Source organism: Oncorhynchus gorbuscha, linkage group LG11 (assembly GCF_021184085.1).
Source record: "Oncorhynchus gorbuscha isolate QuinsamMale2020 ecotype Even-year linkage group LG11, OgorEven_v1.0, whole genome shotgun sequence".
NCBI classification, from domain to species: Eukaryota; Metazoa; Chordata; class Actinopteri; order Salmoniformes; family Salmonidae; genus Oncorhynchus; species Oncorhynchus gorbuscha.
In genome coordinates, this window is record NC_060183.1 from 52,458,725 (window position 1) to 52,474,729 (window position 16,005).

At 44.3% G+C, this 16,005-nt stretch overlaps 1 protein-coding gene across 3 annotated transcripts in view; it reads left to right on the forward strand.

The window, feature by feature from the left end:
- LOC124048911 (arrestin domain-containing protein 1-like) overlaps positions 1–15,794 on the forward strand; it is a 55,118-nt gene extending 39,324 nt beyond the window's left edge. For 2 of the 3 annotated variants that reach the window (XM_046370083.1, XM_046370082.1), the window contains 5 exons: positions 6,606–6,760; positions 7,137–7,319; positions 7,526–7,702; positions 13,139–13,604; positions 13,711–15,794. In XM_046370083.1, coding sequence (XP_046226039.1) covers positions 6,606–6,760; positions 7,137–7,319; positions 7,526–7,702; positions 13,139–13,604; positions 13,711–13,784 — 1,055 coding nt within the window. In that variant the 3' untranslated portion in view covers positions 13,785–15,794. The remainder of the gene's footprint in view (positions 1–6,605; positions 6,761–7,136; positions 7,320–7,525; positions 7,703–13,138; positions 13,605–13,710) is intronic. The other variant, XM_046370084.1, reaches the window with a different exon arrangement.
- The last annotated feature ends 211 nt before the right edge of the window (positions 15,795–16,005 follow it).

Below are 16,005 nucleotides of genomic sequence, written 5' to 3' on the forward strand. Positions count from 1 at the left end.
AGGTCAATTAAAAAAAAAAATCTTTACAGTATACCAGAACTGTTGTTTGTGATGCTGGTAAAACAGCTGATAACGTGAAGTTTCTGAACAGGCACAGTGTTTGTTGCCTTTGTAGTATTGCCTAATGCCCTTGGCTCTTTGTCTCACAACGAAAGAACATTCAGTACAGTTTTTTCAGGTAAATAAAGAGATGTCTTTTCATATCACAGGTAGGGCACACTATTGACTCTGTCTCTGCCCTTGTGCTTTATGCACTTCACCTTAAAGAGGGGCTGAACTTCCTGATTTAGCCTCGGTTTCAATTCCCCTCATTAGGAAATGCGACTGAGAATGAGATTTGGGTTTTGGAGGTGTGCTTTGATGTGGGTGTCTTGTGTGTAAGGTCAAACATGGGAAGTGTTTGTACTGTCACTGGCAAAACAGTACACAGTTACTGTCACTCACCCTTCTCACTAACTTGAAACAGTTTAAGGTCTTGTGTCTAGGCAAGCTAGCCAACTTCTTTCCCCAATTAGCTTCAGCCAGCCGGTGTGCGACTGTGGCAAAGTTGGTTTTACTTTGGATAGCCTACCTCTGGGGATAGTTAGAGACCATCAATAAATTACACAATGTAAATGAGGCAATATTTTCATGTTGCCCAGATTTTAGTTGTCTCATTAAATGCTTTAAATATTTGTATATGAATTTCTACAATTTATAGGTGGTTTGAGGTTAAGTCATTGAAATTTGGAGCTATTGATTTAAAAAAATATTGTCCCATGTACATTGTGTAATTTACCGGTGGTCCCTAACTAGCTCCCATAGGGATATCGAATGTCATACCAAGTTTACCATGGGCATTATGATCGGTGCGCTCCGAATTTATGATTACTTGGGTGCTGCTAGCTGTAAGCATGTGGGCAGGATGGAAATCAACCCAACTCAAGAAAGACTTTTACGGTACCCTTCATTCCATGACATATATTTTATTCCTAATTATCTCACAAATTGCCATTTTTGACGAGACTGACTTTATAAGAAAATGTATCCTATATACACTTTGTCGTCAATTTTGACTCTAGAATGTTTTTGACTCATATTGACGCCACTTTCAAAAGGAGAAGTTGTCCCGTTCGTCATAGTGATGAGACCAAGGCGCAGCGTGATAGGCGTACATACTACTTTAATAAAGAACGAACACTGAACAAAACAACAACACGAACGTGAAGCTATGTAACAAGTGTGCTGACATGTACAAACCAAAAAAACAAAATGGAAAATGGCAACTTAAATAGGATCCTCAAGCAGACAACGATAAACAGCTGTCTCTGATTGGGAACCAATTCAGGACACCATAGACCTACATATACCTAGACATACTAAAAACCCATAGATATACAAAAACCCTAGACGGGGAAAAAACACCAAGACAATACAAAAACTAAACCAACCAACCTTGTCACACCCTGACCTAACCAACATAATAAAGAAAACAAAGATAACTAAGGTCAGGGCGTGACAGTAACCTCCCCCCAAAGGTGCGGACTCCCGGCCGCAAACCTAAACCTATATGGGAGGGTCTGGGTGGGCATCTAACCTCGGTGGCGGCTCTGGTTCTGGACGCCGCCACTTTTCTTTACACTGAGTCCGTTCTTGTATCATTGACCCGTGGATCATCGTCGGAGACTCTGGACTGTGGCCCGTCGCTGGAGACCCCAGACTGTGGCCCGTCTCTGGAGACCCCGGACTGTGGCCCGTCGCTGGAGACCCCGGACTGTGGCCCGTCGCTGGAGACCCCGGACTGTGGCCCGTCGCTGGAGACCCCGGACTGTGGCCCGTCGCTGGAGACCCCGGACTGTGGCCCGTCGCTGGAGACCCCGGACTGTGGCCCGTCGGTGCCGGCACTGGTGGTACCGGGCTGGTGACACACACCTCACCGCGAGTGCAGGGAGGAGGCACAGGATACACTGGACCGTGGAGACACATTGAAGGTCCAGAACATAGAGCTGGCTCAATACTTCCTGGCTGGATGCCCATTCTAGCCCGGCAAATGCGAGGAGCTGGAATAGAGCGCACCGGGCTAGAATAGTGCACTGGAGACACCGTGCACATCTCTGCATAACAAGGTGCCTGACCAGTTACACGCTCCCCACGGTAAGCATGAGGAGTTGGCTCAGGTCTCCTACCTGACTCAGCCAATCTCCTCGTGTGCCCCCCCAATCTTGGGGCTGCCTCTCGGACTTCCATGCTAGCCTTGTACCTTCATATCTTCGCTGTTCCTCTATTCTCCTGTATTTCTCCTCATAGTATCGCCGTTCTGCTTTCGCTGCCTCTAACTCCTCCTTAAGACGGCGATACTCCCCCGGCTGTGTCCAGGGTCCTGCTCCATCTAATATCTCCTCCCAGGTCCATCTCCCCAATAAGCGCGGTTCCTCCTTTTCACACTTCTTGGTCCTTGTTTGGTGGGTTATTCTGTCACATTCGTCATATTGATGAGACCAAGGCGCAGCGTGAATGGCGTACATACTACTTTAATAAAGAACGAACACTGAACAAAACTATACAAACGTACACCGTGACACTATATAACTAGAGTGCTGACAGGCAACTACACGTAGACAATAACCCACAAAACCAAAATCGAAAATGGCAACCTAAATAGGATCCTCAATCAGAGACAACGATAAACAGCTGTCTCTGATTGGGAACCAATTCAGGCCACCATAGACCTCATACACAGTGCCTTGCGAAAGTATTCGCCCCCCTTGAACTTTGCAAACTTTTGCCACATTTCAGGCTTCAAACATAAAGATATAAAACTGTATTTTTTTGTGAAGAATCAACAACAAGTGGGACACAATCATGAAGCGGAACAACATTTATTGGATATTTCAAACTTTTTTAACAAATCAAAAACTGAAAAATTGGGCGTGCAAAATTATTCAGCCCCTTTACTTTCACTGCAGCAAACTCTCTCCAGAAGTTCAGTGAGGATCTCTGAATGATCCAATGTTGACCTAAATGACTAATGATGATAAATACAATCCACCTGTGTGTAATCAAGTTTCCGTATAAATGCACCTGCACTGTGATAGTCTCAGAGGTCCATTAAAAGCGCAGAGAGCATCATGAAGAACAAGGAACACACCAGGCAGGTCCGAGATACTGTTGTGAAGAAGTTTAAAGCCGGATTTGGATATAAAAAGATTTCCCAAGCTTTAAACATCCCAAGGAGCACTGTGCAAGCGATAATATTGAAATGGAAGGAGTATCAGACCACTGCAAATCTACCAAGACCTGGCCGTCCCTCTAAACTTTCAGCTCATACAAGGAGAAGACTGATCAGAGATGCAGCCAAGAGGCCCATGATCATTCTGGATGAACTGCAGAGATCTACAGCTGAGGTGGGAGACTCTGTCCATAGGACAACAATCAGTCGTATATTGCACAAATCTGGCCTTTATGAAAGAGTGGCAAGAAGAAAGCCATTTCTTAAATATATCCATAAAAAGTGTCGTTTAATGTTTGCCACAAGCCACCTGGGAGACACATCAAACATGTGGAAGAAGGTGCTCTGGTCAGATGAAACCAAAATTGAACTTTTTGGCAACAATGCAAAACGTTATGTTTGGCGTAAAAGCAACACAGCTCATCACCCTGACCACACCATCCCCACTGTCAAACATGGTGGTGGCAGCATCATGGTTTGGGCCTGCTTTTCTTCAGCAGGGACAGGGAAGATGGTTAAAATTGATGGGAAGATGGACGGAGCCAAATACAGGACCATTCTGTAAGAAAACCTGATGGAGTCTGCAAAAGACCTGAGACTGGGACGGAGATTTGTCTTTCAACAAGACAATGATCCAAAACATAAAGCAAAATCTACAATGGAATGGTTCAAAAATAAACATATCCAGGTGTTAGAATGGCCAAGTCAAAGTCCAGACCTGAATCCAATCCGAGAATCTGTGGAAAGAACTGAAAACTGCTGTTCACAAATGCTCTCCATCCAACCTCACTGAGCTCGAGCTGTTTTGCAAGGCGGAATGGGAAAAAATGTCAGTCTCTCGATGTGCAAAACTGATAGAGACATACCCCAAGCGACTTACAGCTGTAATCGCAGCAAAAGGTGTCGCTACAAAGTATTAACTTATGGGGGCTGAATAATTTTGCACGCCCCAATTTTTCAGTTTTTGATTTGTTAAAAAAGTTTGAAATTTCCAATAAATCTCGTTCCACTTCATGATTGTGTCCCACTTGTTGTTGATTCTTCACAAAAAAATACAGTTTTATATCTTTATGTTTGAAGCCTGAAATGTGGCAAAAGGTCGCAAAGTTCAAGGGGGCCGAATACTTTCGCAAGCCACTGTACCTAGACATACTAAAACCCCATAGATATACAAGAACACTAGACAGGCCAGAAACACATAGACAATATAAAAACTAAACCAACCACCCTTGTCACACCCTGACCTAACCAAACTAATAAAGAAAACAAAGATAAGTAGCTCAGGGCGTGACAGAGGTTGCTTTTTACGTTAATTTTTTAACATCTATCACTCCAGTGTTTAATTGCTATATCATAATTACCTCGCCACTGTGGCCTATTTATTGCCTTACCTCCCTTACGTTATCTCATTTTCACACTGTATCTCATTTTCACACTGTATATAGACTTTTCTCTACTGTATTATTGACTGTATGTTTGTTTATTCCATGTGTAACTCTGTGTTGTTGCATGTGTCGAACTGCTTTGCTTTATCTTGACCAGGTCGCAGTTGTAAATGAGAACTTGTTCTCAACTAGCCTACCTGGTTGAGGTGAAAACAAATGTGAAATAAAAAATAAAATAAATAAAATACTACATTTGCTCTTTAATCCTAAATGCTTCAGTCAGCCAATATCTCCTGTCTAAGTGGGTGATATATGTCAAAGTTGGCCATGTAAGTCATCCCCGACCAAGTACTAACACAAAGGCAGAGTTAACAAGTGCCAGTAGCCGAGAGAGCCATATTGTGTCCCCACAGACACACCCCCGTGTAATAACACATGGCATTTTGAATGCTTCTTTTGACTGGACTGTGAACTTGAGTACATGCAGGTGTGAGGTCATAGACAGTTCAGTGTCTATCCATTAGGCTCCACTCTGTCTGGGCTCGGTGGGGTGGGATGGATGCCTATATATAGTCCTTTAGTCCTGTCAGTGTTTAATTGCGCCTTGTGGATACCCCCCCCCCCCCCCCCCCCACACGCTGTTCCCCCCACCCTCGTCTACAGAACAGGCAGAAGACATGATAATTCCAGAGCTGATGACAGGATCATCCAGGCAGTGACCCAGTGACAGTGCCCCCTGCTTGTTGTCAGGTCAGGGGCTGACAGGGGAGGCTTTAACATCTAGGCTCGAGAGCTCCTCCAAATAGGATGCTACATTAAAACTGCTGTTCATGCTGTGAGGATTGGTGGATGTACTTAAACACTGACAAGTAAAGCCTTAAAAACAGGAGCCCTTGGTTCTGTGGAGGATGCTGGAGAAGAGATAGTGGAAGAGCTTTTTGTCAGGCCCATAGACTCAGTCAGACAAGTGCCCCTGGTGCTGGGTTCCTTCTGGCCAGGAGCCTGTCTGTGTCTGTTCTGCCAAGCCTTTTACACCCAGCCTGCTGCTCCTCACTAATCCTTATTGACAGCAGGAAATTCCCCTGTGCAGCACCCACTACTGACATATCATTTAAATGAGTCGGAGTGCAGAATTAGTGCAGAATTAGAATGGATCATACTGAGAAGTCCAGAGACTTGTTTGTTCTGTGTACACCTTGAAAACTCTGATTCAATATGGTAATCTATTTATTCCAATGATTTATAGGAATGTACAATAATGTGTTTGGTTCAAGGCCAATGGGTAAATCAGTGGACACCACGCATTCTAATTTGAATGTATCAGCACCTGTCATGCTTTAAGGCATGAGCTGAAAGCAATAGATGGACATTTGTATTGTATTTGTATTGTAAATGTATTCGGATTGAGGATATACTGTAGACGTATCTCTGTTTGTCCTGAACTTCATCCTGTAATTCTCCATTCCTTCTCTCCATACAACCTCTCAGAATTGTTATTTTTGTCTTTCCCTTCTTCAGTTTCCTTTCCTCATTCCCTTCCACTCCTCCTTTATCATCTGTCCTTTCTGGACTGTGTAAATCAACAGTGTCCTCCTCCTGTCCTCTTAGGAGGGGATTTGTACAGCTCAGACAGATGAGCACAGACACTTGGTGACAGCGCTGCTAGGAGCACTGAGTATCTGTCCCCCTGATCTGATCTATCTGCCTCCCACTGCTCAGACCAAGCACTGACTGGCATTTCTCTGATAAAGCACACACAATGACCAGACATAATTTTAGACTGCCAGTCTGTTTTAGTTAGAATCTCATATCCTTGTTTATAGGATTCATCTGCAGACAAAACAGGCTTTATGAAATAAATGAAACAGCTTTGGTTAATGTCGATGCAGTAGCTGTAGCACTTGATGTCGTGAATGATTTATCTCCATGAGTACATTTTTGTATACAACCTTGAACTTTCTGTGGTCAATCTTACACTGTCTAATAGCTGTATTTCTCTCTGCCCAACCAAGTGGCTGCCCCGACCTCCTTTGAAGGGCCCTTTGGGAAGATTGTTTACCGTGTGAGAGCCATCATAGACACACCTCGCTTCTCCAAGGACTACAAGGCCCAGAGGCCCTTCTACCTACTTAACCTGCTCAACCTCAACCAAGTGCCCAACATTGAGGTAAAGACCAGTCAACACTGTCTCAACAATATAATTAAATTGTTTTGTAATGCAGTCATTTCAATGGAATTACCTAAAAAAATAACTAGATATAGTACTTGGCTAGAGACCGTCTACTGGAACAGTAGATAATGTCTGAAGAGGACAGTGAACTACCCGTAGAGTGCCCACTTATTTGATCATGCCTTATTTAGTTTGATAGTTATGGGATTTGATTTCAGCACAATGAGCACAGCACAACTCCTATCTTGTCTTTTATTAAAGATTACGGGAGGACTCCTCCTTACCCTCAGCTCTAATTTCTCTGTTTCTATGCTCTGTTCACCTGTCCGTTGGAACGGCTTGTTTTATCCTTCCTATGACTGCTTCTCCCCAGCAACCCAGTTATGCTGTGACCACTAAGAGGTTCAGCTACCTTCTGGTGAAGACGGGCACCCTCATGATGAAGGCTTGCAGTGACCAGAGGGGATACACACCAGGCCAGATCATCAGACTAGCCACTGAGATCCACAACAAGTCAGGCAAGGACACGGGTTGTGTGCTCGCCAGCCTCATACAGGTACCCAAGACCTATTTAATGTCTCATGTGCTCTTGTTCCTTTACCTATTTTGTCCTGCAAAACAGATAGTCTGACTGGTTTATGGGCAAATGCTGATATACCGTATATTTTGATGTGAAGTGAAGTGATGTGATGCTTTGCTCTGTATTGTCTCATCTGTATGTTGGTCTGACGGGCTTCACTCTGATGAATCTCTCCTGATCAGAAAGTGACTTATAAGACCAAACGGGCTGTTTTTGACCTGCGGACCATAGCAGAGGTAGAGGGGGCGGGAGTGAAGGCGGGGAAACACGCTGAGTGGCGGGAGCAAATCATCGTACCGCCCCTCCCCCAGTCTGGCCTGGCCGGCTGTAGCCTTATAGAGATCGATTACTTCATCCAGGTTAGTAACACCCTCAATGAAGTGCACTTGTTGGGATCCCCTCAATGAATAGTGTTGTTCACAAGTGGTGCTTTAGACTTGTAGCAGTTGTACAGTGTTCTTTCTATAGTTGTAGTTAAATAAAGTTGTAATATAAACCAGACACTGTTCCTCATACTGTATCATAGTGCTGTAATCCTCTCATTAACCCAATGCACCTGTGATGTAGTATGCTGTAAATCATTCATGCTCAGTCTCAGATGTTTCTTTAGTGAGTTCAGGGATTATAACTATGGTAATCTCTTGTTCCTAATACAGTATGGCAAAGCTATTTTTGTCAGTACAGTCCTTAAAGGCCCTGTGCAGTCAAAAATGTGATTTTCCTGTGTTTTATATCTATTTCCACACTATGAGGTTGGAAAAGATTGTGAAATTGGGAAAATGACGTAGGGCTGACCCCATTTAGTCGACTGTTCGATTGTTTGGTCAATAGGCTGTTGGTCGACTGAGATTTTTGTAGTCGAGCAGTAGCAAAAAAACAAAAAACATGGTGTACAAGACACCTGTCTGAGTGGACTGATCCATTCTGGAGTTTCTCGTGTTGAATAGAGGTCGCTGTCCTCGGTTCTGGATCACATAAACATTGGTGTTGAAAACAATGTGGCGGAGGCAACAGCGGAGTTAGGAGATGAGAAAACAGCCCTTGTCTTAATTGTCTAAGAAAAGTGAGGAGAGAGGTAACACCAAATTAATTAGGTCTATAATCAATCGCCTTAACTGTTAAACGTGCCTGGCTTTATAAATCATCCATACATATCTACAGAAATAAGACCGATCCTGCTTCTGTTGCCTGTTTAAGTGTTTGGTCGATAGCCTACCGATTCCGTGAGCATCAAGCCTCACGCAACAATTTAACAAATTGGGCTGTTTTTAATCTTTGCTATTGTCACGCCCTGGTTGAAGTATGTTATATTGTGTTTGTCTTTATTTATTTGGTCAGGCCGGGGTGTGACATGGGTTTATTGTGGTGTGTTTTGTCTTGGGGTTTTGTTAGGTATTGGGTGTGTGGCTTAGTGGGGGTATCTAGCAAAGTCTATGGCTGTCTGGAGTGGTTCTCAATCAGAGGCAGGTGTTTATCGTTGTCTCTGATTGGGAACCATATTTTGGCAGCCATATTCTTTGAGTGTTTTGTGGGTGATTGTTCCTGTCTTTGTGTTTGCACCAGATAGGGCTGTTTCGGTTTTCACATTTCATTATTTTGTAGTTTCTTCATGTATAGTTTTTTCCTTCATTAAAATATCATGAATCATCATCACGCTGCATTTTGGTCCGACTCTCCTTCTCCACAAGAAAGCCGTTACAGCTATGCTCTTAATAAATTTTGTTAGACCAGCCTCTCTGGTGTTATTTGTAATTTAGTTAGTGTTGTTTACACTGTTCCAAATGTCAGAAATGATTATTTATTATAATAATAATAACCCTCCTTTTCCATTGAGCTCCTTATTGTTATTATTATTATTATAATAATAAGTAATGTCATTATCATTAGTAGGCTTAGTATAGCAGCCTTGTATAACCACCGTAGGTCTAAGAGCACATCCTGTTTAGTCTTAATATCGTAACTTACTTAGGCCTATATTTCAATAGTTATATAGGCTACTGTATAAATCCTCCAATCCTTCATTCGTTCATGTCATCACACCTCATTCGAGTCACTCATGATGTGAAATGCAATCAAGCATTTTAGTTTAAAATAAAGCGTTAATTTGACTAATTAGTGTAAACAATAAATAGATCAATAAATAAATCTTTTGACCTCACCCTCTCACCTTCCCCCCCTACTCACAAGGCAGGCAATAGGCTCGACCTCATCTTTACTAGATGCTGTTCTTCCACTAACCTCATTGCAACTCCCCTCCAAGTCTCCGACCACTACCTTGTATCCTTTTCCCTCTCGCTCTCATCCAACACTTCCCACACTGCCCCTACTCGGATGGTATCGCACCGTCCCAACCTTCGCTCTCTCTCCCCCGCTACTCTCTCCTCTTCCATCCTATCATCTCTTCCCTCTGCTCAAACCTTCTCCAACCTATCTCCTGATTCTGCCTCCTCAACCCTCCTCTCCACCCTTTCTGCATCCTTTGACTCTCTATGTCCCCTATCTTCCAGGCCGGCTCGGTCCTCCCCTCCCGCTCCGTGGCTTGACGACTCATTGCGAGCTCACAGAACAGGGCTCCGGGCAGCCGAGCGGAAATGGAGGAAAACTCGCCTCCCTGCGGACCTGGCATCCTTTCACTCCCTCCTCTCTACATTTTCCTCCTCTGTCTCTGCTGCTAAAGCCACTTTCTACCACTCTAAATTCCAAGCATCTGCCTCTAACCCTAGGAAGCTCTTTGCCACCTTCTCCTCCCTCCTGAATCCTCCCCCCCCCCTCCTCCCTCTCTGCAGATGACTTCGTCAACCATTTTGAAAAGAAGGTCGACGACATCCGATCCTCGTTTGCTAAGTCAAACGACACCGCTGGTTCTGCTCACACTGCCCTACCCTGTGCTCTGACCTCTTTCTCCCCTCTCTCTCCAGATGAAATCTCGCGTCTTGTGACGGCCGGCTGCCCAACAACCTGCCCGCTCGACCCTATCCCCTCCTCTCTTCTCCAGACCATTTCCGGAGACCTTCTCCCTTACCTCACCTCGCTCATCAACTTATCCCTGACCGCTGGCTACGTCCCTTCCGTCTTCAAGAGAGCGAGAGTTGCACCCCTTCTGAAAAAACCTACACTCAATCCCTCCGATGTCAACAACTACAGACCAGTATCCCTTCTTTCTTTTCTCTCCAAAACTCTTGAACGTGCCGTCCTTGGTCAGCTCTACCGCTATCTCTCTCAGAATGACCTTCTTGATCCAAATCAGTCAGGTTTCAAGACTAGTCATTCAACTGAGACTGCTCTTCTCTGTATCACGGAGGCGCTCCGCACCGCTAAAGCTAACTCTCTCTCCTCTGCTCTCATCCTTCTAGACCTATCGGCTGCCTTCGATACTGTGAACCATCAGATCCTCCTCTCCACCCTCTCCGGCGCGGCCCACGCTTGGATTGCGTCCTACCTGACAGGTCGCTCCTACCAGGTGGCGTGGCGAGAATCTGTCTCCTCACCACGCGCTCTCACCACTGGTGTCCCCCAGGGCTCTGTTCTAGGCCCTCTCCTATTCTCGCTATACACCAAGTCACTTGGCTCTGTCATAACCTCACATGGTCTCTCCTATCATTGCTATGCAGACGACACACAATTAATCTTCTCCTTTCCCCCTTCTGATGACCAGGTGGCGAATCGCATCTCTGCATGTCTGGCAGACATATCAGTGTGGATGACGGATCACCACCTCAAGCTGAACTTCGGCAAGACGGAGCTGCTCTTCCTCCCGGGGAAGGACTGCCCGTTCCATGATCTCGCCATCATGGTTGACAACTCCATTGTGTCTTCCTCCCAGAGCGCTAAGAACCTTGGCGTGATCCTGGACAACACCCTGTCGTTCTCAACTAACATCAAGGCGGTGGCCCGTTCCTGTAGGTTCATGCTCTACAACATCCGCAGAGTACGACCCTGCCTCACACAGGAAGCGGCGCAGGTCCTAATCCAGGCACTTGTCATCTCCCGTCTGGATTACTGCAACTCGCTGTTGGCTGGGCTCCCTGCCTGTGCCATTAAACCCCTACAACTCATCCAGAACGCCGCAGCCCGTCTAGTGTTCAACCTTCCCAAGTTCTCTCACGTCACCCCGCTCCTCTGCTCTCTCCACTGGCTTCCAGTTGAAGCTCGCATCTGCTACAAGACCATGGTGCTTGCCTACGGAGCTGTGAGGGGAACGGCACCTCAGTACCTCCAGGCTCTGATCAGGCCCTACACCCAAATAAGGGCACTGCGTTCATCCACCTCTGGCCTGCTCGCCTCCCTACCACTGAGGAAGTACAGTTCCCGCTCAGCCCAGTCAAAACTGTTCGCTGCTCTGGCCCCCCAATGGTGGAACAAACTCCCTCACGACGCCAGGACAGAGGAGTCAATCACCACCTTCCGGAGACACCTGAAACCCCACCTCTTTAAGGAATACCTAGGATAGGATAAAGTAATCCTTCTCACCCCCCCCCCCTTAAAAGATTTAGATGCACTATTGTAAAGTGGCTGTTCCACTGGATGTCATAAGGTGAATGCACCAATTTGTAAGTCGCTCCGGATAAGAGCGTCTGCTAAATGACTTAAATGTAAATGTAAATGTAAAATAGGACTAAACCGTTCCATTTCAGAAATTGCATTCACGAATGAATGCGACTGTTTTTAGTCTTTGCTGTAATAAAGGCTTTACCAAAAATAATAAAGAATTACACCATAGTCTCTGGTACGCTAATAATTTATTTAGTGTTTACAATGTTACAAACGGTCAGAAAAATTATATTGTAAACTAACAGCGCCTGTTTGGCACACACAGGCCCAATATGCACACAGTTCTTGCTTCTTATCTTATTTTTCTTGATCTCCAGTATTTTACACAACTAGTCAAATTTATTCCACACATCTTCCCCTTTACTTCCTGCGCAACCAGCAACCTGCTTCGAGTTTATTTGTCACTTCCTCTGCATCCATTACGTGTTACGGTGTTCAGAGTTTGTTATAACCAATTTATTGACGTGATTATGATATGCTATAGGTCAGGCCCTATTGGTCACGTGCATTCGAAGCATACATGTGTCACATAAAGAGAGCAATGAGGGATTTCGGTAACAGAACTTTTCAGTCAGAAATGGGTGTAATTATGTTGCAGCTTCAGCAACATGGACAGTGCAATACACACTGATGTTATGTGGTGGTCGCTGCAGCAGGGAAGAGATAGAGACAACGGGCGCTAGTCACACAGTCACTGCTGTCTTCTCTTTTTCTTTACACAGCGCAGCAAGTCTGAGCCAGATGGCACAATCAAATGAATTGCCGTCGGATTCCCTCTAGTCATTTGTGTCTCTTAATTATTTCATCAAACAGTTCACTTAAAGCATTAGACAAGCTCAGTGTATATAGTTGATTTGATTAAAACACAGGATTTGTCTATATATGGAAAAATGCATGTTTAAAAATGTTGTCCAATCGATTGTTCGAAAGAACAGACAACTCTTGGTCGACCAAGAGTATTATAGTAGACCAATAAGAAAGAGCGTTCCAAACCGCTCTGCCAATAACAGCTAGTTTTCAGTTTTCCCCTGCCCCTCAGACCAACCCCAGAGAAATTACTCTTTACTAAGAAGCTATTTTTGTTTCTTTTTTACAATTTTAATTGAAAACAATCACATTAAGGTACTTAATTGTTACCCATAAATGTTTTGATATTGAGATGAGAATAGCTGCATTGGAGTGTTAAAGGAGCATCTTGGAATGATAGGATATTTAAACACATTTACATTTTGTGACCGCTGCAGGTATCACTAAAGTCCCCCGAGACAGTTGTCACTTTACCCATCTACATCGGGAACATCGCTGTCAACTTGATCCCGTCACGACCTATGCCCTCAACTCCAGCCCCAACAACCATCAGCCCCAACCCCGGCCCAGAAGGGGTTACCCCGAGCGCGCCCCCGGCTGAGGAGGACTTGGAGGAGGTGTTGGGTGCAGGGGGTTCAGTCAGCGAGGAGATCCCCACAAAGAGTCACTCCCAGCAGGACCAATCCGGCCAGCCCCCCACCATGTCCCCCAGTGCATTCAGCTACGCTCCCGGTGTAGATTTCTCCCCCAGCCAGCGACGTGCCAATGACACCTCAACTCCTCTGTTCTGTGTGTCTACTGGGGCCACCATCCCCTTCTTCACAGAAGGAAACGCCACCCCAGTACCCACGTCCTGTCCTCTCATACTCCCCCCTGAGTACAGCACCTGGGACTTCACACATGGTGAGTCACCTCCCCACCCCAAACTGTGTCAGTATGATGATCAATGATTAGTGAACAATGACCTACTATATAGTCTGACTGTTTCTCTGGTTTGTCTGGTTTACAGAACCCCCTCCCACATATGAGGAGAGCTGCAGCAGTAACAACTCCAGCTTCAACAACAGCAGACCGCAGGAGTGAGGACTGAGCATAATGCAGCTCACAACCACAATTACACTCCCTAAAGGACCAATAGGATACTGCAACCCTTTCTCCAAGTGCATAGAACTTGCTCTCCTCCTAAATATTACTTTAAAATATATATTTAAAGGAATCATCAGATTTTGTATTATAGTTTATACCCCCTTCTCCTTGGCTAAAAGGACCTGCTGTTATATAGATGGAATGAGAGTGCACATTCCCTGTGCATAACAGGAGGACTTCAGAGATAACTTATAGAAGGTAGGATATTCCATAATTGGAGTCTATTGGAGACTAAACATAGTGGGTAATACAAATTGTGAATATTCTTGCATTGTTGACTTGAAATTGTTGTAGGCCTGTTACTATATCTCCTTTTTCATCCTTCAAATACAACCAAAATCTGGTCTTTATTGTAGTTTCCTTCCAAATGTGCACACTACTGTAATTCCGATCCACTTCCACCGCAGTGGCTCCCTCTTTTGATGAGTGGAGTAGGGGTGGCCTAGCTGGACATGAGGTTCTTAGCATGTCTACCCCCTGGTGGCCATCAACGGAAGAGAATGGAGCCTATTGGAAAAGCTTCAGATCTTCAATTAAGTTCAATGATGCCTGCTGACGAAGAACATACTCCACCAACCTGTGATCTACTGACAAGGAGCTTCTGGAATGTGCATCTTATCTTGTCACACCTCGTCATCCTGAAACAGACAAGCGGGACATTGTACTCTTGGGTATGTAGGGGAACTGACGTAGCAAGGGTTGATATGCATTTATGACATCTGATGCAAACACCAACTTTTCTTTCACCTTCTTTACCCTGAATTAATGGAGATGATCTGTTGATTTTCCCCATGTGGCCTTAACTCAGTCTGTTCTAACTACATTACTATGTGCTGATGAAGACAGTTGTCTTCAGGGTTGCTGTTGCTTTTGAAATGGCAGTCCATGCTGATCAAATGTGTTAAATGTTCAAGCACAAGACAGCACTTTCTGACAGTTTGAAAACTGTGCATGTATCTGTTTTTATGTGTGAATGAGTATATAGTGTACCAGTTTGTGTGTGAATGAGTATATAGTGTACCAGTTTGTGTGTGAACGGGTATATAGTGTACCAGTTTGTGTGTGAATGAGTATATAGTGTACCAGTTTGTGTGTGAATGGGTATATAGTGTACCAGTTTGTGTGTGAATGTGTATAAAGTGTACCAGTTTGTGTGTGGCTGATCGCCCCTCCTGTCTTTGATAGTTGATAGCGTTGGACATCTCAATTTGAAAGCCAAACATCAGGCAACATCATCCACTCTGTTTGTATGAGTGTTTGTTTTGTATGTCTATCTTGTTTCTGTCTCAATTACAGCATCCTTTTTAAATTTATAAGCCAACCTCATTGTGGCTTATGTATTCACAGAGTTGTATGAAACAACCTTTAGCACCCGCTGTGGGAATACATGTACCGCCATCCCTCCTCAAAAGGTAGCCTATATAGTACAGTCACAGCCTTTAATACCAGAAAATAGATTGCAGATTGTATTGGGAATTGATCTGTGGTTCAGACCACTGCTCTATACTCATTTATTATTTGTATTTTACCATTATTTAACTAGGCAAGTCAGTTAAGAACAAATTCTTATTTTGAATAAAGTATCAGCTCTGAAAGAACCATAGAAATGACACCTGTATTTGCCATGTGCTGTTCCGTTATCTCCAGCTTGGTTCTCGACTCATTTCAGGCTGCCTTTATCAATCCTGCTCCATTGTTTTGTATTTCTCTTCACGAAAGTACTATAGCTTTATAAACTCCGACATGTTTTTCATTGTCCATTCTTTTCCCCTCACAAATGGGTGTGTGGTTTTGTATTTTTCTATTTGTAAACAGTTTTCTGGTGCATATTGTAGCCATTTGAGAGAGAGAAAATATTCTGGAAAATAGTAGCATCCTGGTTAATGAATGTAATATTTCAACTTGTCCAAATTGTACAGTGTACCAATAAAATTATCTGTCATATCATTTGTACTGGCTTTGTAAAGTAAAGTGGTTTGTTGGGCCCTATATTTAAGAAACCTGTCCCGAAGTACATAGATTGTTAGATTATGAAGCTATAAAAGTGGTTGGCTGAGGAGAATAAAAAGGTGACCTCAGGTGCCGTCAAAATAAATGGGTTTATCAACCGTGTGCGCTCTCCCAGGGATTTCTTCCCATCCTATATGCCTCATGCTAC